Source organism: Centrocercus urophasianus, unplaced genomic scaffold (genome assembly GCF_019232065.1).
Source record: "Centrocercus urophasianus isolate 14NV4802_14NV808 unplaced genomic scaffold, USGS_Curo_1.0 seq_29, whole genome shotgun sequence".
Taxonomy (NCBI): Eukaryota; Metazoa; Chordata; class Aves; order Galliformes; family Phasianidae; genus Centrocercus; species Centrocercus urophasianus.
In genome coordinates, this window is record NW_024884855.1 from 746,968 (window position 1) to 771,783 (window position 24,816).

Below are 24,816 nucleotides of genomic sequence, written 5' to 3' on the forward strand. Positions count from 1 at the left end.
TAAATATTAACTTCCTGGTGTTGTGTTTAAATCTAGGTATGTATTTTTGTCTCATAGGAAGCAAGAACAGAATCTATTGCCAGACCTTTGGAGATAAACGAAGCTGAGAAGATGATGAAAGTTGCCATTGAATGTGTGCTGGTAAGCAAATTGATATTTATTTTATTGCAGAATTATCCTTCCTCCCTTCTGCTGGGCCGAGTAATGTTCCACCTGGATACCTAACAGGTAATGTGGAACTTCTGTTCAGGGCTGATGTGGGTACTGGTCTTTAGGTGACATTAGATGTGTAAACACAAAGTAATCAAGGCAGAGGTTGGTGTGTGATGATGCTTTGTGTCATGGTGATGAGGAGTCACTGATCATCTTGGTGGTTTATTGGTAAATAAGTCCTGTTCAAAGTGAACAAACCTGTTAAATGTAACTGGTAGTTTCTTGGCAGAGTGGAAGAGGTGTCTGCACAGTGAGGATTGCGAGCTGGCACTCAGAAATCACAGCCTAGAGCAGCACAGATGTGCTGTGTTAGCAGCATCTAGAGGAATGTGCTAGAAGCAGCCCTGCTGCTAGCTTGTTGAACTGTATGGCTTTGTTGGTTTCACATGTTGATTCGTTCCTCCAGCTGGTGACTGCTGACAAACCCTTCATGTTGCAGTCATCAGCTGCACTGAAGGACATCTTCCCTTTTGGGAGAAAAGGAAAGCCCCTTCTGCATTTCAGTCATGTTCCCTGCCTCTGTCAAGGGCTCAGCAGCAGCTTCAGAAGCTCTAGAGGAATGATTGACTTCACCAGCACAGGAGTTGACGTCGTTGTTTAAACCACTTATTAGGATCACAAGATCACAAGGAGCTACAAGGAATATACTTGAAACTCAGATTGTGTTGGTACCCCTGGAGCTGTGAAGCTGGGCTCTGCAAGCAGGATAGCTGAACTGGGAAGGGGATGAGAAGAGCAGGTGCTGTGCTGACTGGGGCATGGCTGGGCATCATTGTGCTTCTAGTTTCACAGGTGCCTTGGTCTGACCTCGACTCTGGAGTGCTGTTCTTGCTCCAGTGCTTGGGCTCTGTATCTCTGGGCCAGTAGCTGCCCTGCTAGGCACTGTGCAAGTATAGTCGTTAATTAAATTCTAGTGAATACTGCAAGTTATTTAGCTGCAAACTGTATCCTATCCAGTTCTGTAATTACAAGGCATGGAGTTCCATGTTTAAAAAGCCAGTGTATAAGCAGTAGATGCTTCAGGCAATCTTTCCTTATATTTCTCTTCCTACTTGCAGTCCATATGAACTCTAAATGTTAATGTGCATTGATATTCTAGGCAGTAGTGCTAATAAACTAAAAGGAAAATATTAGAGCAATTGGCTTCTTGAGAATATCAATGTAGCACATAGCTCAGCTGGTTTAGTTCTGGAGCAGTCACTGAAATGACTTATTGTAGCTGAACAGCACATAGCAATTACTGCTAGAGCTTCAGCAGATGTGAAGTCCTCTGTCCCCCACACTCATCACAGTTCCTAGGGCAGGAGCACACTGAAGGTACTCGTTTGTTTGGGCAGGCTGAAGTATTCCCACTTTCCCCTCCTTATTCCTGTAATGTGTTACAGTGTTTGGGATGCTTCCTGGATTTTGAAAAGATGGGTACAGCAGGACTCAGGGAAGGGTGAAGGCAATGGGATAGACTGACTGCTTTTCTTAAAGTGACTTTTATCAGGAAGGGTAAAAAACAAACAAACAAACAAAAAAAACACATTGACAGAATCCCAAAATCTCACTAAAATGGTACCAAGAAATAAATGCATTTCTCTTCCATGTTTATTCAGATGCTTACCTGTTGTGTCCTGTCAGATTTTGTGAGGAGGGCATCGTTCCTTCCTTTTGGATGAAAAGGAAAAAGTTAAAGCCCAGGACAGCTGTGTTTCTGGGTGCTGTTTTTTTTTTTCTTTCTTTAAGAATGTTAGGAGAATAAAGCAGGTATTCTAATTAGTAAATGTTCAGATAGTTCATTATCCTGACCACAAAAAAAAAAGTCATTGCTTTGCTGGTTTATCTTCTACCTCATTGTTATAAAGTTATTTGAAAGCATGCAGTAAGAAAGAATACAGATGAGTGTGTGAAAGATAATTGTGCTTATTCCAGTGCAGACCTTGGTTCACCATCCTTCTCTTTTAGGAAGAGGTCCAAAAGACTAAGGACATGTTGAGTAATGTGGCTTTGGACGAAGCCAATTTGGAAGCCAAGATTGAAAAAAGGAAATTGGAGCTGGAAAGAAGCCAGAAGAGGCTGCAGACCCTGCAGAGCGTTCGGTAACGGTTACAACTGAGCATCTACTGCGTGCATGAGCACTGGCATGAGATGCTGTGTGCATTCTCAGTGCTTCAAGCAGCAAGGAGTGAAGTCTGTAATGAGACCGAGATGGTGCCATGTGGAAAAGATTTTTGTCATTTGTTGTGCTTAATCTAGATTGTAATTATTTTATTTTTTTTTTTTTCAGTTTCTTTGTATTTGAAATCAGATTATCAGGGCTCCTAATAACCCCAGGGTATTATTTGGGGGCAACTTACTTGCTGCTTGAACTGCACACAGCAATGGCCAGGTAGCATTTCATTTTTATGCTGTCTTTGAGCATAAATTGTGCCAGGTGGTTCTGCTGAAGGTGACATATTCCCTGTTCCCAGAGGCTTCTGACATTCCCAGCCACCAAGGGAAGTTGATATTCTTGTTGGGATATGTTCCTCTGGGCAATGACACAGCCTGCCATAAAATCAAAGTGTTCAGATTCACCATTTGGGTTGATTCCACACCCCTTTGGTTAAATGTGAAAGATCGTTCTCTGTTTCTGAGAAGAAAAGAGAAATTATAAATAAGAAAAAAATGAGTGGTGGAAAGAATAACAGTGGATTCATACTCATGTTTTGATCTGTAACACTTCAGTGGAAGTATGTTGGGTAGATGGGAAGCATCAAACAGCAGAAGCATTCTGTGGGGTGCAGCTGTGATAAAGCATATCATCAGTGCCAGCACTAGTTATGCTTCTAATGACACAGCATAGCTTTGCAGATATGTCTCCAATGAAGAAGTGGCTTCCCAGCCACACGACAAGCACACCTGTTGGAGTTATGGAACAGGAGGGTGATGTGTTTGGAAAGAAGTGGTGGTGGATACATATTGACCTTTCATTTGCTATGTAAAATTTTCACAGGATAGGATAATTTCCTTCCTCTTATGCTTTTAGTCTTGAAGTAGTGTGTAACCTTAAAAAGAGAAGGTCCTTTTAGATTGGTTTTGTAGACGTGGAAAAACAGCTGTGAAAATGAGAATGCTGTTTCAGAACTCTTCATGTCCAGGTCTGTATTTCTCTGAGTAGCTTGTTCTTGTTGTCTCCAGTCCTGCCTTTATGGATGAATATGAGAAGATTGAAGAGCAACTGCAGAAGCAATACACCAGCTACCTAGAAAAATTCCATAACCTAACCTACCTGGAGCAGCTCCTGGACGATCAACGTCGGTCTGAGCAGGAGATGTTTGAGGTAAAACAGCTTAGAAATGCTCAGCAAGACTCTGTGTTCTCTGGTCCTTGGCCATATGGCAGAAAATGCTGTAATACCTGTTACTTGTTGTAGAACCAGCTCTGAATGACTGGCAGTTCACTGACGTGCAGCAGTGACAGCTCTCAGACATGATACACCTTTGCTTTTTCAGTTGGTGAAGTTAAACCAGTGTAATGATGCTTCTTTCCAGTCTCATTTCCCTTGATTCTTTCAAATGTCATTTTTTGATCATAGAATCCTAGAATGGCCTTGGTTGCACAGGAGCACAATGCTCACCCAGCTCCAACCCCTGCTGTGTGCAGGTCTCCAACCAGCAGCCCAGGCTGCCCAGAGCCACATCCAGCCTGGCCTTGAATGCCTGCAGGGATGGGGCATCCACAGCCTCCTTGGGCAGCCTGTGCCAGTGCCTCACCACCCTCTGGGTGAAAGGTTGATTGTGAAGAATATTTTCAGTATTCCTCATTTTCCATTTGCTGTGCTCACCCTGTGTGCTAAGAGTTCTTAAACACTTGTTTTTATTGTCTGCCAACGACTGAAGTGTAAGGGTTTGTTAGCAGTAAGACTTTGGTTTTGTCACAGTTGTTGTCTTCAATGAAAACATAGCAAAAGTATCACTGAGAAGATGGGTTAAGTTGGAATCCTCTCTCACAGAGACTTCTTGTTCATAACACTTCTCTTTTTGCGTTGATCTGCTGAGTTGTATCGGCTCAGTGTGATTCTCAGTAGAAAATACACATCTCTGTCTCATCCTACTTGATGCTTTCCTTTCCTTTGGGTGTTCGTTGGACTGCAGCACTTCCAGCCAGCCTTTCATTCAGCTTCTGCAGGTTCATGTTTTACTGATGTTGGGTTTTCTTCTAGCAGCCTTTACTCAGCACGTTTTCTGTTTGCACTGAAGAGAGATTTCAGTGAATGATCTCCCCTTGGGCCTTAGTATTGGTGGGTGTGCTGTGCTTTGTTTAAGTGAACCAGTGCTTCCACTTCTTGGCTTTTCCTAGTGCAGATCATTACTTATGTTGTCAACACAACTCACCCTTGTTCCTGGCAGAAATAAGGGGGAGCTGTGCACGTTCCTTGTGTCTGCCTGTGGCTGCACTTTTCGCTGTGGCCGTGTCTCTGTGTGCCTATTGATTTGAAAACAAACAAGCAGCCAATAAACCTTAAATAATTGGCCCTCAATATTCATACTTGCATTGAGCTATAGTAAAATGCTGTGACCTGTATTCAGGCTGGAAATAAGGTATGGTGACTTTATAGTCCCTCTTCTGCTTCAGTCTGTCTCTGCACAGCACAAAGTGCAGAGCGCCTCACCCCCGGGCTTCAGACCTTTAGGCAGGAAGAGTGAAATATAGTCATTTCCATTGCCTCTTGGACACAGGAAAAGCAGCATACTGTAGTTTGTTCAGAAGGATCAAATCTTTTTGCTGCATTTTTGCCTGAGGAGAAAGTAAACCTTTATTTTAAGATACTTGTTAATCGCTGCCGACCAATTTCCCATTAATCTCCCCTTTTGTAAGCTATCTCTGTAGATGCTACTCTGCATTTCTAACCTATAGTTAGCTTAATGTTTTCACATCTTGTTTAATAGTGCTCTAGTTCTTCCCTGTATCTTTTGCCAAAAAAAAAAAAAAGGCCTCTATTAAATCCTAATCTTGAAATTAAACCTAAAATCTGATTATTTTTTTCCCTTCTGTTCAAATGTCGCTGAGACTTAATACCAAAAGTAGAAATGTTTTGAATGTGAGTACCTGGCACTGCTTATAAATTCATGCACAGAAGTTAGTAATGACTTGGCTTACAGCTCTTGGGAGGGTTTTTATTAAAAGATAATAAGATGAGGGAAAAGCCTTTGTCATTCAGGAGTGCTCCTGTGATCAGAATCTGAAGAGCTCTTTTCTTTTACCTTTGCTCATTCCTTCTGGGAGACACCGAGAGAATCCACCCGTATACTTTGGCTTTTCATCCACGACAGTAAGCAGTCAGCAATACATCAACATTGTCTAGAATTAGGCTGTGACAAAAAGATGTGGATTTTAAGCCTACTTCTGTCACTTGTTATGTGTGGTATGTATTAGCAAGCATCAGAGCTGGCAACATCTTTAATTCACATGTGCTTGATGTTAAAATACCATTTGGTCTTCTGCATTTGGAATGTTCTTGCCCTGACTGGAGGCCTGCACTGGATTGTTTCGTTCTGTGATCTCAAGTGATAAAGTTACCTGTGCTTAAAGCATCTTTAAAATGCACTGTGTTGGCTGCAACCAGCATGGAGTTCGCCTCTCAAGTCTAATTCTATAGCTTGATCCTAATTCTGGAAGGAGCCTGAGGTTATCTCAATTCACTGCTCCTATATTAGTCTGTTAAATTGTTTCCTTAGGGAGTGTTTGGGAATACCAAAAAAGAAGAAGAAAAAAAAAAGGAAGAAGAAAGTAGCATAGAGAGCAAGAATGGAAGGCTGGAGTATCTAAAATATATAGAATATTTAAAGGCTCCAAATGTCTCCCTGTGGGCAGCAATCCAGTGATTAGTCTCTTGCCAACCTGGAACCATCATGGCATCTCTCAGTCTTGGTCTGCTTTTCAGGTAGTGTTTCCTCACTTTTGGCAGCAAGGTCATGAAGCAGAACAGTGGGTGCCTTATTACAAGCTTGAACGTAAGCAGTTTGCCCCAAACGGATGCTGCGTGCTGGCTTTGAGATTATCATCTCTGTATCATTTTCAGAATCAACAGAGGAAAAATAACAAGGATAATTGCATTTAATCTGTTTCAATATGCAGCCTCTTGAGCTGTTAAACACACTGGAAGTTGTGTTGATTTTTTCTTTTTTCAGTTGTATTTGTCTTTTGTTCCACCAAACAAATCTTAATTATCTTCTGTAGTGGAAGTGAGAGTCAACTCTTTTATCACTGCCATGCATTTTGTTAAATAGCTTGCTAGGAAAAAGCAAGGGCAATGTAATTAGATTAAACCAGCACTCTAGGTGCTGTTCAGTACTGAGAACTGATTTCTGGACCCCTTTCTTTGACTCCCTGAATGTTTTTGAGAGGAACTTCTATTCTGATTGAGAGGCCATTGCTGAATAATGAGACTAATCTTCAGTGTCCTTAGCCTCAAAGCTGTTTTGGTACCCTGCTGATGATGCACAGCTAATGACATAGGCCAGAGTGCATTTCCTAATTAGAAAAGTGATTTAAAGATTGTACCCAAGCACACAATTTTAATTAAGTGACATTGAGCAGCTGAAACAGCGTGGCCTTTCCAAACCACGGTGCTGGCTCTCTGTGTGGGTTTCTTTGGTTTGTTCTTTCAAGTGGTGAATGTATGGCTGCACGGAGAGCTGCACGCTGCAATCTGTGCTGTTGTGGTGTTGAGCTTCATATAACCAAAGGATGGTTTGGGTCAGAAGGAACCCTTAAAATCATCTCATTCCAGCCCCTGCTGTTGGCTGGGACACCTCCCTCTGGACCAGGCTGCTCACAGCCCCATCCAACCTGGACATTCCCATCCCTTTTCCAGCCCAGTGTCTGCAGTAACACGGAGCACTGCCTGGAGGACAGCTGGCAGACATCTCCTGCCAAGCACTGCGCTGAGAAACATCCCTCAGCATTAGGAGAATCTTGAAGGCTTGCTGTTGAATCTCAGCCAAATGAATTGGCAGAACTGAACAGTTAATTGATGATGAAATTACCACCTGCAGAGTCCCTGCCTGTTTGTTGTGGAAACACTTTGAAACATATGAGAAACCTGGAATTATGTCTGCCCTCCACTCTTGCTCGTGGCACGTCGGAAGTCCTAACATGACTCCTCCTTTGGGTGAATTTCTCATATGTATTGACAAACTGTCATGCACTATTTATTATTGGATCCAAGGAATTTAAATAAGGGCATTTTGTCTTTGTGGTTTCCTTCCCCTCTTTTTTCATTTTCAATCACCTCCTTTATTCTGTTCTCTTGTGCTGCTCACGCTGTTAATCCATCTTCTTGCAGAAGCCTGGATTTATGTGCCACGTCTTCTTGAAGATTTGTTCTTATTTTTCTACTATGTAAAAAGAGTCGGTGCAGTTCGGTAGCTTTTACCCCATTTTTATGATGAAATTGGTTCTGATGTTAGACATTAAAGTTATTGGAACTTTGGCTGCTATAAAATTCCAAGTTTATGGGGTTTTCAGATTTGTGGGCTGAGTTTTTCTACAGACTGTAATGGATGCCCGTCCTTTAAAGGGCAACGCAGGCTAATCCAGTTAAAAAGACTTTTTTGGAACTAGTTTGTGTAGTGCCAAAATAACTTGGCAATATCCTGTAGCATTTGCTGGCCTTGTTTTGCTAGGTGGAATTTATTCTTTCTTGTTCTTCTCAGAGGACATTGCTGAAGTGCTTTCTTCTCCTTCAGCTGCTTCCTCGTAGGGTGTTTTAAGACTGCTTCTATGATGGCACTGAAATCTCAACTAAGAAATACAATGGAATGGTGGACAAAGATGTTCTAAGCCACTCAGTCCTTCTCTCTGGTTTGAGGTGGCTGAAACCCATTTTGTTTTCATCATTCTGCTGAGTAAGCAGTAAGCAGTGCATCGTGATGAAAGTTTGAGCAAGGGAAAAGACAAACACACAAATGCAGTGTTGTGAGTTTCTCTTTGCAACCCACCCTGCCCAAATAAAGCCCCTTCTGCATTGACCTAATGCTTTCCTATCAGAGCTCTGTGCCTGAAGCAGCTGTTTTGTTCTGAGTATGTACACAAAGGGCTACCCAACTTCTGCTGCACTCTGAGATAAGCTTGGGTTCTGCTGCTTTTTATATCTTTTGCATTGTACTGTCCCATTTGAAATACTAACATTCCCATTGCAATGACTGCTTTCTGAAATGGCCAGGCAGGAGTTTAATATGAAAAGTGGTTGGTTACAGACTTTAATCTTCTAATGTACACTTGAATTATGACTGCTTGGTAGCATTTTTATAGGTACCAGGAGAGCAGTCCTGGTCCAGAGTTGCTAAATGACATTGAATATCAGAGGTAAAAGTAAGCACAGGCATCTGAGTTGTTGTTGCTTCTGTTCTGGCATTCAGTCCAGCATTCAAGTCTGACAGCATGGTGGGCTGAGACGTGCAAATCCCAAGGGGCAGGAAAATGAGGAAAAGGGAGAGGAGGAGGAAGGGAATGCAGAGGGGGAGAGGGAGGGCAGTTGAGCATAGGAGGAAGGAGCACAGGAAATTGCTGGGCTGAGAAATTACTGTCTCACAAAAGGAGAAGATTGTGGAGACAGAGAAAAGGTGGGATGGCGTGTGAAGAGCATCATAGACGAGATGGAGCTGCGCGAGGAGTTGCTGCCCCATGCATTCTTTCCACTGAAGCAAAGGTCTGCAGCTCCCTAATATCATGGCAACTAGAGTTGGGTCTCAGGGGTCCCTCTGAATGCCCTGCAGTGGTTGTGTGCTTTACCTGCTCCTGGTGCCTCATTGATACTGCCTCACATTAAAAACCTTAGCACAAACTTTGTGGGAAATGAAAACAACTGAGATGAACGTTGCTCAGCCCTCAAAGATCCGTGTATTTGTTAGGATTCCCCTGATATCTGATGTGCCAGATGGGTAAACAAAGCTCGCCCTTGTCTCCCTAATGGTCTTCATACTTGACAGATTCTAGAACTTATTATTTTCACAGACCTGGAGATCAAACAGGAATTGATTAAAACCCTAAAAATGCCACGTAAACCACGCTGTATTCTAATGCCTGATACCCCCTAGGTTGGCCTGGGGAGAACAGAACTGATAGTCGTGAAGTCTTAGCTACTTTCTGGTAGCCCAGGAGATACAAGTGCAGAATTGCAAGTCTGTGTTGACAACACTGTTTTCATTGACTTAACTAAATTTAAAAAGGAGCCTGAGGTGAGATTTACTTCCATGGGCTAAAGATACGTGGGAAGGCAGAGAGGTTTTTGAATAGGCCAATGCCCACTTGGGGATGAAGGAGAAAAAGCTAGGAGTGCTGTGGCAGGGGCTTGGTGACAGGAGGGTGATGCAGGAATGCATTCTCACATCAAATTCAGCCACGGATCTGAGAAGTGGGATTCATTAAGAGAGTGGAGGGGATTGGTAGGACTCAGGATGACTTCCCAGGGCAGCTGCTAAATCTTCTTGCACTTGTTATTGCTGTGATTTTTTTGGAAGGAGCTGCTTGTTACAGGTTCATCACTTGGAAGGTTTTCTGACCAGCACCAACACTCAGATTGTGCCTCCAGCTGCTCCTCAGCAATAAGAGTGAAGAGGGTCCTGAGTTTCCAAGCTGGGTGCTGTGCTGAGACACAGACCCCTTGCACAGGCTGCTCCAGGCCTGTGCTGCTGCTGCTACTACAAAACCAAGCTGGTCCTGTTGTGTATGAGCTGCTCTGCAGGCGGAGGAGGATCGGGGGCACAGGGCTCACGGAGTGCACAGTGTAGTCATTGATGGGCAGCTTCCTCGTGGTGCCAGAGCTTGTTTCTGTGAGGCCTGAGATGGTGAGGCTTTCAGTGGTAGCAAAGCTTGGAAATGGGTCAGAGCTGTTAGAGATCAGACGCCATGTAGCTGCTTGGCTTTCAGCTCTTAGCTTGTCCTGCTGAATTTCTCCTGCAGTAACCTCCCTCCTGAAGAAACATTACAGGATAACGAGGTCTATTTTGTGCATTTCTGCATTTTAGTTTTCAAGTATTCTCTTTGCCCAGTCTTATTTGCTAAGAAGTTAGGATAAGAGGATTATTTATGTGACAGTTTTTCTGCCTCCCCTGTCTTCCTGTATTATGCTTTTGAGTATTGAAAAGTATTTCAGACGTGTGAATTGTGTAACAGAAATCTAGCTTGAATTGTGCTCGAAACAGGAGGCAATCACAGCTCACCTGAAGCAACACTGATCACGTGGATCAAGTTTGTTTTTTTTTCCTTGGAGATCAACACACACACGCATGAAATCATTACCAGAAACCTCTTAGTATGTGGTTGCAAACCAAGGAGTTGATTGAAGGAGGTCAAATAACACTTATTTTGAGACTGACATTTTGCGACTGATTTGCAATAAGTGACACAAGTAGGTAATGTTAAAATGGTGTATGAGAAATACAGGAGGTTTATGCTCTGCTGCTGCATGAGGTACTTAGCAGCAGAGAAAAGCAGCAAAGAAAAGTAGCATTTTGACTCACACAGGCTTGCATAATCTCAAAGTGAAAAACAGAATGTGATGTTCAATAGTAAGGTAATTCTCAGATTTCCAGCTGTGTAGAAGCAATCTCTAGTTTAATTCTGTGAAATGCATGAAAAGGAAACACTGCTCAGTTATGAATGGTGGACCTGGACAGAGCCCTTGTGCCTAATGCCCACCTCACGCTGAGCTGGCACTAGGAGTTATGGCAACTTCTAGAGTCCTTCCCTTACTTCCCTCCCTGAATACTCCAGAACAATCCTGGGGTTCACTGGAGTTGATTCTGAGATTGAGGTGGATACTACATTGTGAGCCATGCCACTGCAGAAGCATTGGAGAAGGGTTGAGCATCAGGATTAAGGACGGGTAAGAAATCCTGGGGCCCACAGCACATCTTTCTATCTGGGAGCTATGCCATCCCTTTCAAGAGAGATCTGTTTGCATCAGTAGTATTGTCTACTTTATTCTTCTCTAAACCATCACAAAGGGAAATTTAAGAAAAGTTCTTTTCCTGTCTTCCAACATGGTAGCTAGAGCCTCGTCCTGACAGCAGGAGCTGGGATCTCCTGTGTTGTCCCCTGGTCTCTAGTTTCGATGCTTGGTCTCCAACAACAGCACTGCTAAAACTGAGGCTTGCTGGCACTCCCTCTTAATGTGGGGCTTTCTGGGTAGAAAATAAGAAATAAACCATGTCAGCCACCTGTTAGGAGGAGATTATTCGCTCTAAGAAACATGGATTGTATCAGAACTAATTGATCTCTGGACAAAAGGCAGCAATGCCGTGACCAGTTCCTGGAACCATGAGGTTCACCAAGAACTACTGCTCTTTGATGAAATAAATGCTACCCTGGAAAAGAGTAAATAATCATGGTACCCCTTGGAACACAGAGGGCTTGTGCTGCCTGTGGCACGGAGCAGGTAATCCTGACGTTGGACTCTAGAAGTCAGTGCCTGCTCTGTGGTGGTGAATGAGACACAGCTGTGACTACTAACTTCCAATCAATACCAATTGGGATTTTAATTTCTTCACACACTGCAAACTGACCTCAGGTTTACATTGCAGAGTTGTACATTAATTCGAATAAATCACACGTCCAACCAATATTGCTAGTAAGTTAGTACAATAAAGCATAATACCTGGAGGGAATGCTCAATGAGCTGTTATTGAGTCATTGTAATTCACGTCTTCCACAAAAGGGAATTGGAAAAATAGAGAGGAATTGCAATAATAGTACGCTTGTGTTACATCTAATGATGGCTACATTTGAATCTCGGGATGCAGTCCATCCTCTGTGACACAATTTCAGACAGTAATGAATTCCTGAGTGTTAGTGCTGACTTGAAGCTTGTATGCAAGCAATTCAGCTGGAAAATTCTGGGCAGAAAATGCTAGTCTGGGTCCTTTTTAATTTTTTTTTTTCTTTCTCAGTTCTGCTTGCTTCTGTCACTCAGGGCTGGGGATGAGTTAGAGCCCTGTGATCTCACCTCGCTTTGTGTTGCAGTCTCACTGGTTCCCTTCCAGCCCTTCTGTCTGTCTGTGATCCTGTTGAGCTGTGCTCTGTCATGGGTGGTCATAGAAATCCTCAGCAGTGTTTTCAGTGCTGTACTGCCTATAATGTTCTGCTCCTCGGCTCTGATTGGTGGTTCCTGGGTGGTTCAGGAGGATTTCTTACATCCTCTTGGGGCATTTAATTACAGGCCTTCCTTCAGCCTCATTGAATTTGGATCTTAACGTGAAAGGAGAAACTAAACCTAGTGTAGATGTGCCCGTGGGCAGCACGCTTACACTGCTTCAACCAACCTAAAAAGGCATTTATGCTTGTACCTATTCTGGTGAATCTTGATGTTGCAACATTCCTCACATCCAAATGGCCCAATTGATGTGAGCAGTGGGCTGGCTCTGGCTGGTGGCACAGCAGAGTGCTCTGGGAGCAGTGTTGGAAAACCAGTTCAGCAGGAACATTTGGTATAAATGCCATCTGCTTTTTTGTTTTTTTTTTGTGAAGGTTTCTCTGCATTTATGATGCCTTTTTCCTTTTATTGTTAACCAGATAGAAGTAGGTAAGAGAATAATTACATGAATCAGAGAAGAAATGACCCATGCTGTATAAAATGCACACCTGGGTGCAGGGGAAAACTGGCTGGCTCAAGAAGTAATGAAAGAGTGTGTGTGTGTGCTTGCAGGAGGGGACCCTCATAGTTGGAGCTTAGGAAGAGGGGGGTGGGAAGGTTGTGGAAGAAAGGACAGCACTGAGTTTAGAACTGGTAGGGCTTGTAATGAAGGAGTAAGGCTGCAGGGGGCTGAGCTGCCATCCTTCTCAGGAGCCTTCATGTAGCTTGTGTCAAATTCTTTGAGCTGCCATCCATCGTAATACGTAGCCAAAAAACAAGTAGAGTACAGCATCAGGGCAGTCTATTGGAGATAGATGATTTTTTTCAGTAAAAAAACCTCAGAGGAGGTAAATAACTATTAAACCTGCTTTCTCGATCACCAATTCACAGATCAGTTCCAGTTGGAGAGGACCTCATGAGGTCTCCAGCCCAAGGTCAGCTATTGGAGCACATTACACAAGATTTAGTCTGATCAGGTCCTGAAAGCCTTCAAGGGCCACGCAGCCCCTCGGGGAAGCTGCTCAGTGAGCATTTGAGTGAAAAGCATAACGTGTAGGTGTTGGAGAAGGTGTAGAAACCTGTGCAGAAAGCTTTTGTACAGGATGAAGAAGTATGCCACAGGGAGAATTACCATTTTCTTGTATAAGAACAAGAGGGGAGAGCTCTGGGAATTAGCAAGGAGGGTTCACGTAAAGCAGAAGTAGGAATGCTCCAATCTATAGGGCAAGACATTAAACTCTACTGATAGTGCATGAATTTGTCTCCCTGAGCTGATTTGCTCTTTATGTTCAGTCCTGCCTTCTGGGTTGCATCAATTTCTAGGTGAGACCTTCACACACAGTCTCTTTATTCGGGAGAGCTTGCACCGACGTCTCAGGGCACTGCCTCACTGCTTCCCAGCATGAAGTGTGCTGTGCCATTCCAGCTCCCGTTTGTCTGTTCTGTGTGAAGTGGTTGTTGTTGTGTTTATGAGTAGGAAGTCAGAACTGCTAAGTAGTTATTGGACCTTTAGGAAGATGTATATTCTCTTCTAGTAAGTTTAATTGCATGAGGAAATATTTTAGCCTTTTCCCCTGGCTTTTATGATAGCACAAAGAAAGTTGAGTTAATCTTCATGTATTTCCTTCTCAAGATAAGCCTTCTGAGCAAACCTTAGTGGTTTTTTGTGACTATCCTTGACGCAGATGCACTTTGCAGTGACCTATCAGATTTAGTTGCTCATTTTGATAAATAAGATGTTTGTGTCAGAATTTCTAGGGGAGGATGCAGAGTTGCCCACGTGCTGTGAAGAGATGAACGCAGATGCTGGTTTGGTCTTTGTCACGATGCTGAGCCTCTCTCAGTGCTTCACTCAGCTAAGAGCTGTTCTGTCAGCTTAAATGACCAATGCTCTTCTTCCACATGTATTGAAGTACTTCTGCGATGTCTATTACAGTACTCCCAGTGACCACTTCTACCACAGAGAGCAGCTAATGGGATTGAAGGCAGGAAACAGACAGCATAAGACCAAACTGTTGTAAAATAGCGTTAAGATTTGCTGTTTTTCAAGAAAATTCAATTCTAGGTAGATTCATCAGGGGAATTTGTGATGGCTGGGTGCGACTGAAGAAGTTTCAAGGTAAGAACGTACTCTGAAAAAGGACAGTCAAATTCACTGTGTGAAATAATGACACCACAGCAGAAATGAATCTCTCTGCCTTCCTCTCCTTCCACCACCACGTGGTGGGGACAGTGCTGTGTCAACAGTTGGTGAATTTGTGGTGAGGGTCAGTTATGTGTATTAAATACTCTCGAGTATGCCTTAATGTGTTTCAGTAGAAATGATTGCTGTAAAATGGCTCTTAATGGTGAGAGGCGATGGCTGTTCAGAGCATCAAATTGAGGGAGATGGCAATAATGAGGCTAGGGAGGAGACAGATGGTCCTGTAATGGAGGCTGACGGTTTCCAGTTGATGCAGTGTCTGTCCACCCTCTGGAAGGATGACTTCTTTAAAAATAAATAAAAAGAAACGGACGATGGTGGTGATTTGCAAATACACCTCAGGCCAAAATGGTAAAGATGAATAAATGTTGAATATTTATTAGTGTGAACCTTGATAAGAGATTCCAGAGAATCTGCTAGAAGTTTTTCTTTTCTAATAGAGCAGCAGCTCACTTCTTTGAGACCACATTCCCCAAAGCACTGTCCTTGATTTAATACCAAGACACAGTGGGGTTGTGGCTTTTGTATTCAGTCCAGCTAAGGGCTGGAGGACAAAACCACACGTGACTCTTACTGCACTTATTGCAGGGCAGCTCAGTGCATCCAAAAATCGCTCCTTTTGCAGCTGCTGCTCCCCATCTCCCCTCCCAGCTCCTGGGGTGCCTGTTTCCATCTGCTGCAGCACTGTGAGCCTGTGGACTTTCTCTCCATAGGTCTGTAATCCTGCTGGGTTCAAAGCTGCACACCAGAAGTTCACCTTCTAATTCCTCCTGTTTCATTCCCTCTGACGTGTGTATGTGTACAGGACCAGAGCTGGGCTCCTGCGTGCACTGCCTTTGCCAAGAACAGAGCAGAGCCCCCTCCCACTCTTCCCAGTGCCCCCAATTCTTCAGGCTGTCAGCATCATTCCTCACAATGCTCCTTTGCACATCCTGGTCCCTCAGCAAGTCTCTAGGCAAGCATTCTGCTGCCTCACTTTTTCAGGTGTGTTTTTTGTCTCCCAGGGTCTTCGTTCCTCAACAGAATAGTAATTATCAAATCACAGAATGGTTGGGTTGAAAGGAACCTTAAAGATCATCGAGTTCCAACCTGTGCCATGGGCTGGCTGTCCCACACCAGCTCAGGCCACTCAGGATCCCATCAATGGGGCACCTCCAGGGATGGGTCACCCACAGCTCTGGGCAGCCTGTTCCAAAGAAAGGGGAAAAACTTCAAAGCGTTGCAGTCAAATGAAATCACAAAGCCAGACATTCATATGAGGTGAGGTGATTCAAAGTAGGTTAGGAAGCTCTGTCTGCAAGTCTTCAGGAGCAGCTCAGGCAGGCTGCACCTTGTGCAGTCAGCCCATGGCACCGTGTTCCCCACTCACTGCTGCACCTAGCAGCCTTCCTCTCGTTAGGAGTACTGTCACATTCTCTCTTCAGGCAGCAATTTTTCCAAGTCCTTGTATCTCACCCCTACTGAATGAGTGGCAACACTCTATTATGAAAAACAAATCCCATTGTGTGCATGCAGCGAGAGCTAATCTCAGCTGCTTTGTTCTATAACAAAGCCAGAAACGGCTGCTGAGATTAATAGCAAGGTGAAGATGAGTCGTTCAATCCATCCTCAAATTGGTTCCCTTCGAGTGCACTACAGAGCAGGAGGATTACCAATATGCTCTAGCAAATCACTGGGGAAAAAAAAAAAAAAGAAAACCAGAAGGAAACATTACTAAGATGCTGAGAGAGATTTCTGAGGTTTGGAGGATGGCTGAGAACAGAAGTAATAACCCAGGCAAAAATTGAGATGTTAGCATCTGAGCAAAAAGCAAAGCAGCCATCACCAGTCATCCTGGCGTTCCTTCACAGTTTCACTTTCCCTGTGGTCTGTTCTTCATTTCTTCTCTTTGTCTCCGTTCAGTGGTAACCACGCTGTCTCTCAGCTGGCACCATGAAATGTGTCCTTTGTATTCAAAATCCTGCTGGCATTTTCTCCACAACTTCCCCAGTACGATTTTGGTGTTAACTTAAGAAGAAAATACTGAGATGCCCTCAGTGATCAAACAGTGCATCAATTCCGGTTTTCTTCTCCCCAGCCTGTTTAGATTTGCTGCTTCTTCATTCTGAAGGGGTAAGAGTTGCTTACAAGTGAATGATTTCAGCAACTTGATTTTATTGCTTAGAACAACGCTCAGCAGCATTAGTGCTGTCAGAAAGGACTGCCGTCAGGAAGTCGTGGGTCACTTCCCTAAGTCACAGAGTGAGTGGATGGCAGAGCTGCTGTGATGTGTGGGTCAGCTGCTGGGGGCCATTCTCTAATGCGGTGGCAAATGGGTCTGGATGTCTGAAAGCAAGCAGCAGCAAAACAAAAGCAAAACGCTCTCCTCCTGGTGCCCAGATCCAGCACTCAGCTGTGTGGACTTTGCCAGTGATTTTAATTACATGGTGTTTAATGGTCTCCCTCTTCAAGAAATAGGAATTCATATGAAATAAGAAGCCAGTCAAAGAGAAATTCTTTCTCAGGCTCTGCTTTGTGCAGGTTTCTGGAAAAGGATTCTCAAAGCCATTTGCTCCGCTGCAGGAATTTGCAGCTGAAGTTTCACTTGTCTGCAAGGCAGTGGATTAGATTATAGAAAAGCACTGCCAAGCAGACATGTTGTGTCTCATCGCTGTTTTCCAAATAATTTCATAGCCAGATATGAGAGGAAAAGTTGTCTGCTTTGCTGGTTAAAATACATGAGGATAAGGAGCATCTGCATTGTGCTCATTCAAGCCCCATTCTATCAAGAACACACGTCTGTCTTGGAAAAGTGCATCCGTCGTGCTGGAGATGAATAACGTTCTTGCTCAGTTGGACAGTCTTGAGATGAGCATGAAAAAAGCATAGATCATTGTAAATGCAGGCAGAGCTCATTTGCTTAGGAAGCCTCCTGTGTCACCAGAAGGATTCTCTCTTGCATCTTGCTGCAGGCTGGGCTCTGTCTGTCCCACAGGGCTGCTGAGGATGCCTGGCAGTGTATTTATGGTGGAGTTGAGCAGAACCCTTGTGTGCTAAAGGCATGGACAGGTCATCAGCAGTGCAAAATGGCTCTGACTTGATCTGGAGGTCATTACTTCCCCTTTGGCCAAGCAGCACTGAGCAGGCTGCCTGGAAACTGAGCAGTCTCTGTCCTGGGAGTCTGTTAGCACCCAAAGAGCTGGGGCACACACTGTGCTGCAATCCTGCTGGGAGCAGGGGTTGGGGTGGGTGCTTCCTCACATCCCCTGGAGCCTGGGTTGTTGTGTCAGCATCCTGCATGGCCACGCAGTGCGCTGGGCTGCCTGCACTGAGCCTGCAAGGTGACTGACAGGATTGCTCTGTAAAGGGTAGATCTACATCTGGAGAGGGCTGCGTGTCGAAGAGAAGAGCTGCATCTCAGCAGAGATCCATCTGCCTTTAGGACAGGACTTTCAGTCCCAGGTGTCCTGGAAGGCCCAGGGCCATGTTCTGATGGGGGCAGACTGGCTGTGATTTTGCATTCATTGGCACCACGCTAATTGTGTTTACTTGACACCATGATTCCGTAGCATATGCTGCCTCTAAATTTGGACACATTTAGCTGGTGGGGTAGGTTATGTGCAGCACTTGCCTGCAGCATTTCAGCCACGTTTGTTTACCAGAGAGACTGAGCAGAGCTTCAATGCTGGCTGCTGCTCACCTGCTTCTGCGCACCCAGCTGCTGCCACCGTGCCCCAGAGACCCCACGCTGTCACTGTGCCATCCCGTACTGTGCACCGAGTGGGCAGGGTGCTGCTCTGCTGGAATCCCTCGGGTGACGTTGCTTCGTGTGTTGGAAGAGCAGCTCTGGACAGGATGGTGGCATACAGCCTCAGCAGCTCCCTGTGGTGTTTATCGGACCGCACATCACGCTGTGCAGGGATCTAAGCCTGAAGAAAATCAACGTGTTTTCTGCCAATGAGCTCTGAGCTGCTCGCTGCGAGGTCAGCTGTGTTTCTGGTACCTGCAGGAGGGGGGAGAAGCCTCAGCTGCATGCTAAGAGATTTCCTGACACTCCACTTCTCTTGTTTTAAGCACACAAATCAGCGCTGGAGCTGAAGGATGCACTACCCCCCTCCTCGCCCACCACAGCAGCACACTGCTGTGCACTGTGCGAGTCAGGGCTCCGAGCAACGACTCCTGTTGAGCATGTGCTCTTATCATTTCCCTAGTCCGTGAACAGGTCTATTTTAAAGATGTTTTCTAATTTTATGCATTTGTCCCCATGGCATCTGGGATGTGCCCTGACTTTTGGTACCCCTCTTTGATTTTCTTTGCCATGTGTACTGTGCAAGCACACAGAGTCAGACTGAGGCTGCTCAGCTCCTTTGCCTGCACCCTTCTTCCCAAAGGCACGGTGCCATGGGGGCTGTGCTGGAAATGTTTGCTGGGGCAGGGTGCAAGACTTTCTGCGCTTTCATTGATTATCTTTAAGCCTTAAGGGTGATGGGAGAAACCAGATAGGGAGGAAGAGGTGTAAAAAGAAACTACCAGCTGGTGGCTTGGCAGGAAAACACTGGGGGATGGTGTTGCAGAGAGAGCTCCTGGGAAGGGCCCATGCTGCAGATCCTGGCTGCCCACATCTCGTTCTCACCTTTAGTCCACCTTGTGATGCTCATCCCAGAAGATGAAACTCACTGCCATCCGTTACTGCCTACAGAGGCAGGCATGCTTTCTTACCAATCCACGATGCTAGAATGAAAGTGTCTGGTTTACATTCTATGATTCTACCCACCACTGCCCTGCTCCCATCAGCCTACTCCTGCCTTTCTGATCCATCACAGTTCTTATCAGTTGCAGGACTGAGGATTTTTAAGTCCTTGTAGGCCTTTTTGTAACACTTTCTTTTACCACTGTCATTCATTTGAAGGCTTGTGAATGGCGATTTGCTTCTCCTCCTTAGCACAGCAATCCCTGTTCCATTTGTCCTTTTCCATTTGCTCTTAGCAGACTAAATGTCACAACTTTAGCATACTGTCATTACAACAGTGTTCCTCAGCATATTTTTACCTAACAACCTGCTACATTTAGAAATCAGCAGACCACCTTATGGAGCCTTACTGCCATGGCTCTCCTATGCACCCCAACTCTGTACAATAGCACAGTGCCCCTATTAGTGTACTTCTTCAGCTCATTCGTTGGGCTGTTTCTTCCCATTTTGTTTGCATACATGGGAACGGGTGAATTGATTCCATTATGGTTTGTGTATGAGAAAGCTGCAGTCATTTCACAAACCACTTCTGCTGCTTATTGGCATATTGGCTGAAAAAATCTACCGAAGGCCACTTTGCAAAGAGAGTCCCCTTTGTTCTGTGATGGTTGTGATGTTCTTTGGGATGAAGGTGGGTGAACTCATTTTCAATGTGATAAGTGAAGTTTCACCTGGTTGGAACATGTGGTTGATTTTCAGTGCACTGTTTGTGGGTTTGTGCTTTATATCCTGACCTCGTGGGCAAAGTAAGTAGGAGTTCCCAAACTTCAAGATTTTTTGTCCATAGAATATTTTCAATGATGAAATTTTCTTGTTTCATGTTGCCTGTGAGAGCCCTTAAGTGCTGCTGTAGAGCCATCCATTAGCTACTTGACTGGATGAGGGGCAGCTTTTCTAATTCAGTTCTTCTCACCTGTTCCAGGAAGCAGCAAACATGCTGCGTCTGATGCAGAACAGGCTGAAGGAGGAGGAACAACGCCTGCTTAAGAGTGGAAGTAAGTGGGATTTCTTCCCTAGGTTCATTGGCAGAAAAATTATGTGCTATGTTCTTGATGTATAAATATGCCCAAACAAGCCTGAAGCATGGGGACATGGGATGGATGACAGAGTCAACAGGTGTAATAGAAAAAGTGGAGTGATAGTAACTATAAAAGGACAGCCATGAAATAGGGAACCTGACTTCTGTGCAGGGCTGAAGATGCTGCACCTTGCAAGTGCTGCCTGCAGTGCTGAGAGGTGAGAGCAGTCCCTCCCTACACATGCTGTGCAATTGCAGCAGGCAGGCAGAGGCTCCATTTTATTACTTGCTATCCTCCGAGCCCCTCAGGCTGTGGATGAAGGCCAGCACAGTAGAACTAATGAAGAAGCATTGCTAACAGCCTTGGTCAGAGGATTGTGCCCATTGAGATGCTGGTGTTGGCAGGCAGCCTCATTGCTCTGTGGGACTGCCTGGCTGCCCTGTGGTAGACACATGCTGGTGTGCCCTGCTAAACCAGAGTGTAAGTTCCTCTGCCACCTTGGATGTGGAGCTGGCTGTGTTCGGAGTCATTCTTTGTGATGTATCTATCAGAACATCATGTTCACAGGTGAAAAAGCTGCTTGTAATTCTCTCTGCCATTACAAATCGTCCAAGTGTGAGCCACATCTGCCTGCTCCCATTTCTTTGGTTTTAGTGTACCTGCAAATTGTGAATGCAATTAAAATCTGATGTTTTCCTTTTTCTCTAAACTTACTTCTAATTAATTAGAGTTCTAGCTGAAGAACAGAAGGGAATAATAACCTCCTGAGATTTTGCAGAGAGCTAACAAACCAGATTTTGCTTCTTCCAAGTCAAGCATCAGCAGAGTTCACCATTAATTACCCCTGTGAATTGAAAATCGCAGCATGTGCATTTTTATGTTGTAGTGAAAAAAGTAAGAGGAGGGTTGATTCTCAGAATCAGAGAGAGAGCTTATGCTAAAACTGGGTAAGGACATCAGAGTTATGCTTTGTAGTTTGTTTGTGGGCAGATGTGTTCTGAGCACGCTTGTGGAAGAGGAAATTTGTTCATCTCTGACCGTCTTTCATCTCATCTCCTTATGCCAGTGCAGTAAAAAGAGAGTTTTGTTTGAAACAGGGTTCATAATATAAACTACAAGAATGTGGAGTTGTTTCCAGGATCTACCTGAATGAAAAAAGCCAGGTCCTGCTGTGGGACAGTTTCCAAGTTCAAGAGGGAAGAACATTTATCATCAATAATTAGCAATGTGAACGTTGTGAACGTGAACTTTTCCCAATCTTTTTCCTTGTCAGTGGATTTTCACTTGGAAAACTCTTTGGTCATTTTTTATCTCTGAAATAATACAAACCTTATCCTTCAGCAAGTTATCTGACTGTACCTAAGAACATGCTTATGACTTCTAATGATCTATACCAATATTGCCTTAATATCTTCATGTGAGTACTGTATGGACAAAAGCAATGTTTTTTCCAGTGATAGGAGCGACAGGAGCCTGGTTTTCAGTGCAGACTCATTCATTTGTTATCCCATCAGCTCAGTAGGTCGTCATCTTCCTAAGATGCAGCCTGCTATTACCTGTGGAGCTGCAGGGTGTAAGTGGGGCCTTGCATTTGGCTGTTTTCCCAGCAGTGAACCTGGAATGCAGCTTCATTGCTGGATGTTGCGAAGTTAATTTATTGAATGCTGTAAAACTAGCTGACATCCCCATTAGCTAACATAGAAGTACCAGGACCAAATCGTGCCTTCCTCAAAGGCCAACCCCACTCTCCTCACTGTTAAAGTGATGTCCTGTGTAGAATTTAAAACCAAGAGATTTGTTTGGAGAAAGCCATGCAAAGGTAAGTACCCTAAATGGCACAGTGCCATCTCAGTGAAGTGAACCCTGAGCTCCTTGTCACAAGAAAAACTACATTTTACACGAGAGGAAAGAGAGAAACAGCAGCAGAATGAGTGCAGCATCTCTGGTGCCTCAGAGGCTGCTTGGGACATTTGCACTTGAAATAGAGAGCACTGCATGGGCTGAAGTTTCTACAGTGCAGGGCTCCCAGGAATCAGTGATTTTATCAGTGAGTGCTGTGAGCAGCACGGTGCAAGGCACAACAGAAGTACTTACACCTTAGTGCACCTATGTGGTGAGACTTTTGGGGCATGTGCCTTCTTCTCGTGCACAGAGGGGAAGGGAAAGGGAAGGTTCTCCTCATCTCATTACACTTTGCCCTTGCGAGCTGCAAAGCACTTAATGAGGCCCTTCAAACAGCATAGGCTGGAGTCCGGTGATAAATTTATCACCATTAACTGATAAAAGTCAGTGTTCATTCTGTCCCTGTAAGCACCCTCACCTTTGCATACCTCTGTAATCAATACAGTCCTCTTATTGTCTGAATCCTTTGACCTTATCTGCTGCTAATTAGGCAAGAAGGGCTGCAAATTAACAGCGCCTTTCTCTGTGGAACAAGTTGCAGGAATTCTGGGCAGCCCTCAGCTTACATTCAGCCTCAGCTAACACCAGAGAAACCTGCATGATATTTAATGCAAGGAAGAGCTGTGCAAGGTCGGCTGAGTTGTATTAGAAGGGCTATGGACGTGTTGGGATACTTGAATAAGATTTGCAGCAGTGTTTGGCACGGCTCAGGAACAGTCTCTTTTTTCTGCTTTTTTAGCACGCATGGTAAATTGTCTTTCATTTGTCACTGGGCATCTTTGTAAAACAAAAAAAAATACAGAAAAGCACTAAGTTACATGGAAAAAAGCTTAGATGGAGATGCTGAACTCCAGATACAGATGCAGCTTTGAGCAGCATTTGCTGATGGAAATCTGTGCAGTGAAGCAGTTGCAGCAGTACAGCAATGTGTTTTGCCAATGCCTGAGCCTTGGGGCCTGGTGTCACCATGGCTGGAGGAGCAGGGACTCTGGGAATAGATGAGACAGTGCAAAAACTGTTGGTCGAGCAGGTGTAGAGATGTGAAGTGTTGCTGTGCTAATGGTGTGATGTGAGAGGAGAGGGACCAGGAAGGCCACAGGCTGCAGCACACAGTCAGTATACTTTCTTTCATATTCACCTTAGGCTGAAAAAACCCCAATGTTTGCTGAGCAAAAAAACCTTGTTCTAGGCTGAAATACATTTCTTCAGAATAGTCTTAGAATCATGCCATAGAATCATAGAATGACCTGGGCTGCAAAGGAGCACAACACTCATCCAGCTCCAACCCCTGCTGTGTGCAGGTCGCCAACCAGCAGCCCAGGCTGCCCAGAGCCACATCCAGCCTGGCCTTGAATGCCTGCAGGGATGGGGCATCCACAGCCTCCTTGGGCAACCTGTGCCAGTGTGCTTCCTTCCCTGTTCTACTTGCCAAGCAAACTGTTTTTTGACAAGCAAGCAGTGTGTGCCTGGATCCTATCATCTTACTCAGTGGAACGGAGCAAATAGCTGCTAGGCTTTGGGTAGCAGATCACATGGCACTGTTGCAATGTGGTGATGCACTGAATCCCTTGTAGTCTTTCCACTCCAGAAGTGATGCCTTAAAAACTGATGGCTGTTGAACATGGAGTGCTCTTCACCCTGTAGCAGAGCAGTGAGTTGCCAAGTACTAAAAACATGCATCTCCTAAGGGAAGACTGCAATTGGTGCACAGCTATCTTGCCTCTTGCTCATAAAATAATTGCAAATTCACGTTTAATTTAATGGCGCTCTGAGGGGTTCTTGGCCTTTGAGATTGTTAGAAACTGTTATGGTGACTGAATATGACCCCTCTGTAAAACTGGTCAAAAATGATCTTAGCTCCTTGTTCCTGTGCCAAGACTCCAAATCCCAGGTTGAATGGGAATTGTTTTCAGTGATTTTAGGTTGAACAGGGGATTGTGTTCAGTGATTTCAGGTGACAGAGACCTATTGCTCCCCTTAGCAGTGGTATAGCTATCTGTGCTGTTTAAAATGTGAGATTGGGCTCAGTAGCAATAAGCCATTTTAAAATAATAGAGATGTAAGAAAGGGCACTTGGAGCTAACTGTGCATCCCACTGCTGGGTATTTGCTGGGATGCTGTACTCAATTTTCATGCCTTAAGGTCTGAACATGCACCCTTACTGCTGAAGTTGGTAGGAGAACCTCAATCAGTCCTGCCACCAGCAAGGTGACTTCTCAGAGATGAGCATTTTGTGCTAAGGACAAAAGAAGTTCCCTACTGAAATGTGTATATCAAAGCATTGCTTTCTGTAGCAGAAATGCTAAGTCAGGACTTAAAGCAGTGATTGAGCACCTGTGGGAAGGCAGGGCCAGCCCAGGGGAGCTCAGGTCCATGCAGTGTATTGAGTGACTGGAAGGGCTGGGGCCAGGATCCACCCCTTCTCAGCCCTCATTTAAGGGTTGGCAGTGGAGGTGAGGGTATTTGCTGGAGATCCCTGCCTACCTGAGGCCTTTCAAAGGTGACTGGACTCTTTTCTTTGTTTTTGTGCTCACAGATGCTGCATTTTAGCCTATCCTCATTTGTTGCAGCCTCTGACTTTGCTACCCCACTGTCACTGCTGTGCTGTCTATCACATTGTAGCATTGCACTTTCTCTTTGAACTGCA

General features: G+C 44.6%; 1 protein-coding gene across 3 annotated transcripts in view; it reads left to right on the plus strand.

Moving 5' to 3' along the window:
- Nucleotides 1–24,816, plus strand: part of CLUAP1 (clusterin associated protein 1) — a 55,649-nt gene that overhangs the window by 16,181 nt on the left and 14,652 nt on the right. For all 3 annotated transcript variants that reach the window (XM_042828244.1, XM_042828245.1, XM_042828243.1), the window contains 4 exons: nucleotides 58–141; nucleotides 2,164–2,297; nucleotides 3,379–3,520; nucleotides 20,171–20,243. In XM_042828244.1, coding sequence (XP_042684178.1) covers nucleotides 58–141; nucleotides 2,164–2,297; nucleotides 3,379–3,520; nucleotides 20,171–20,243 — 433 coding nt within the window. The remainder of the gene's footprint in view (nucleotides 1–57; nucleotides 142–2,163; nucleotides 2,298–3,378; nucleotides 3,521–20,170; nucleotides 20,244–24,816) is intronic.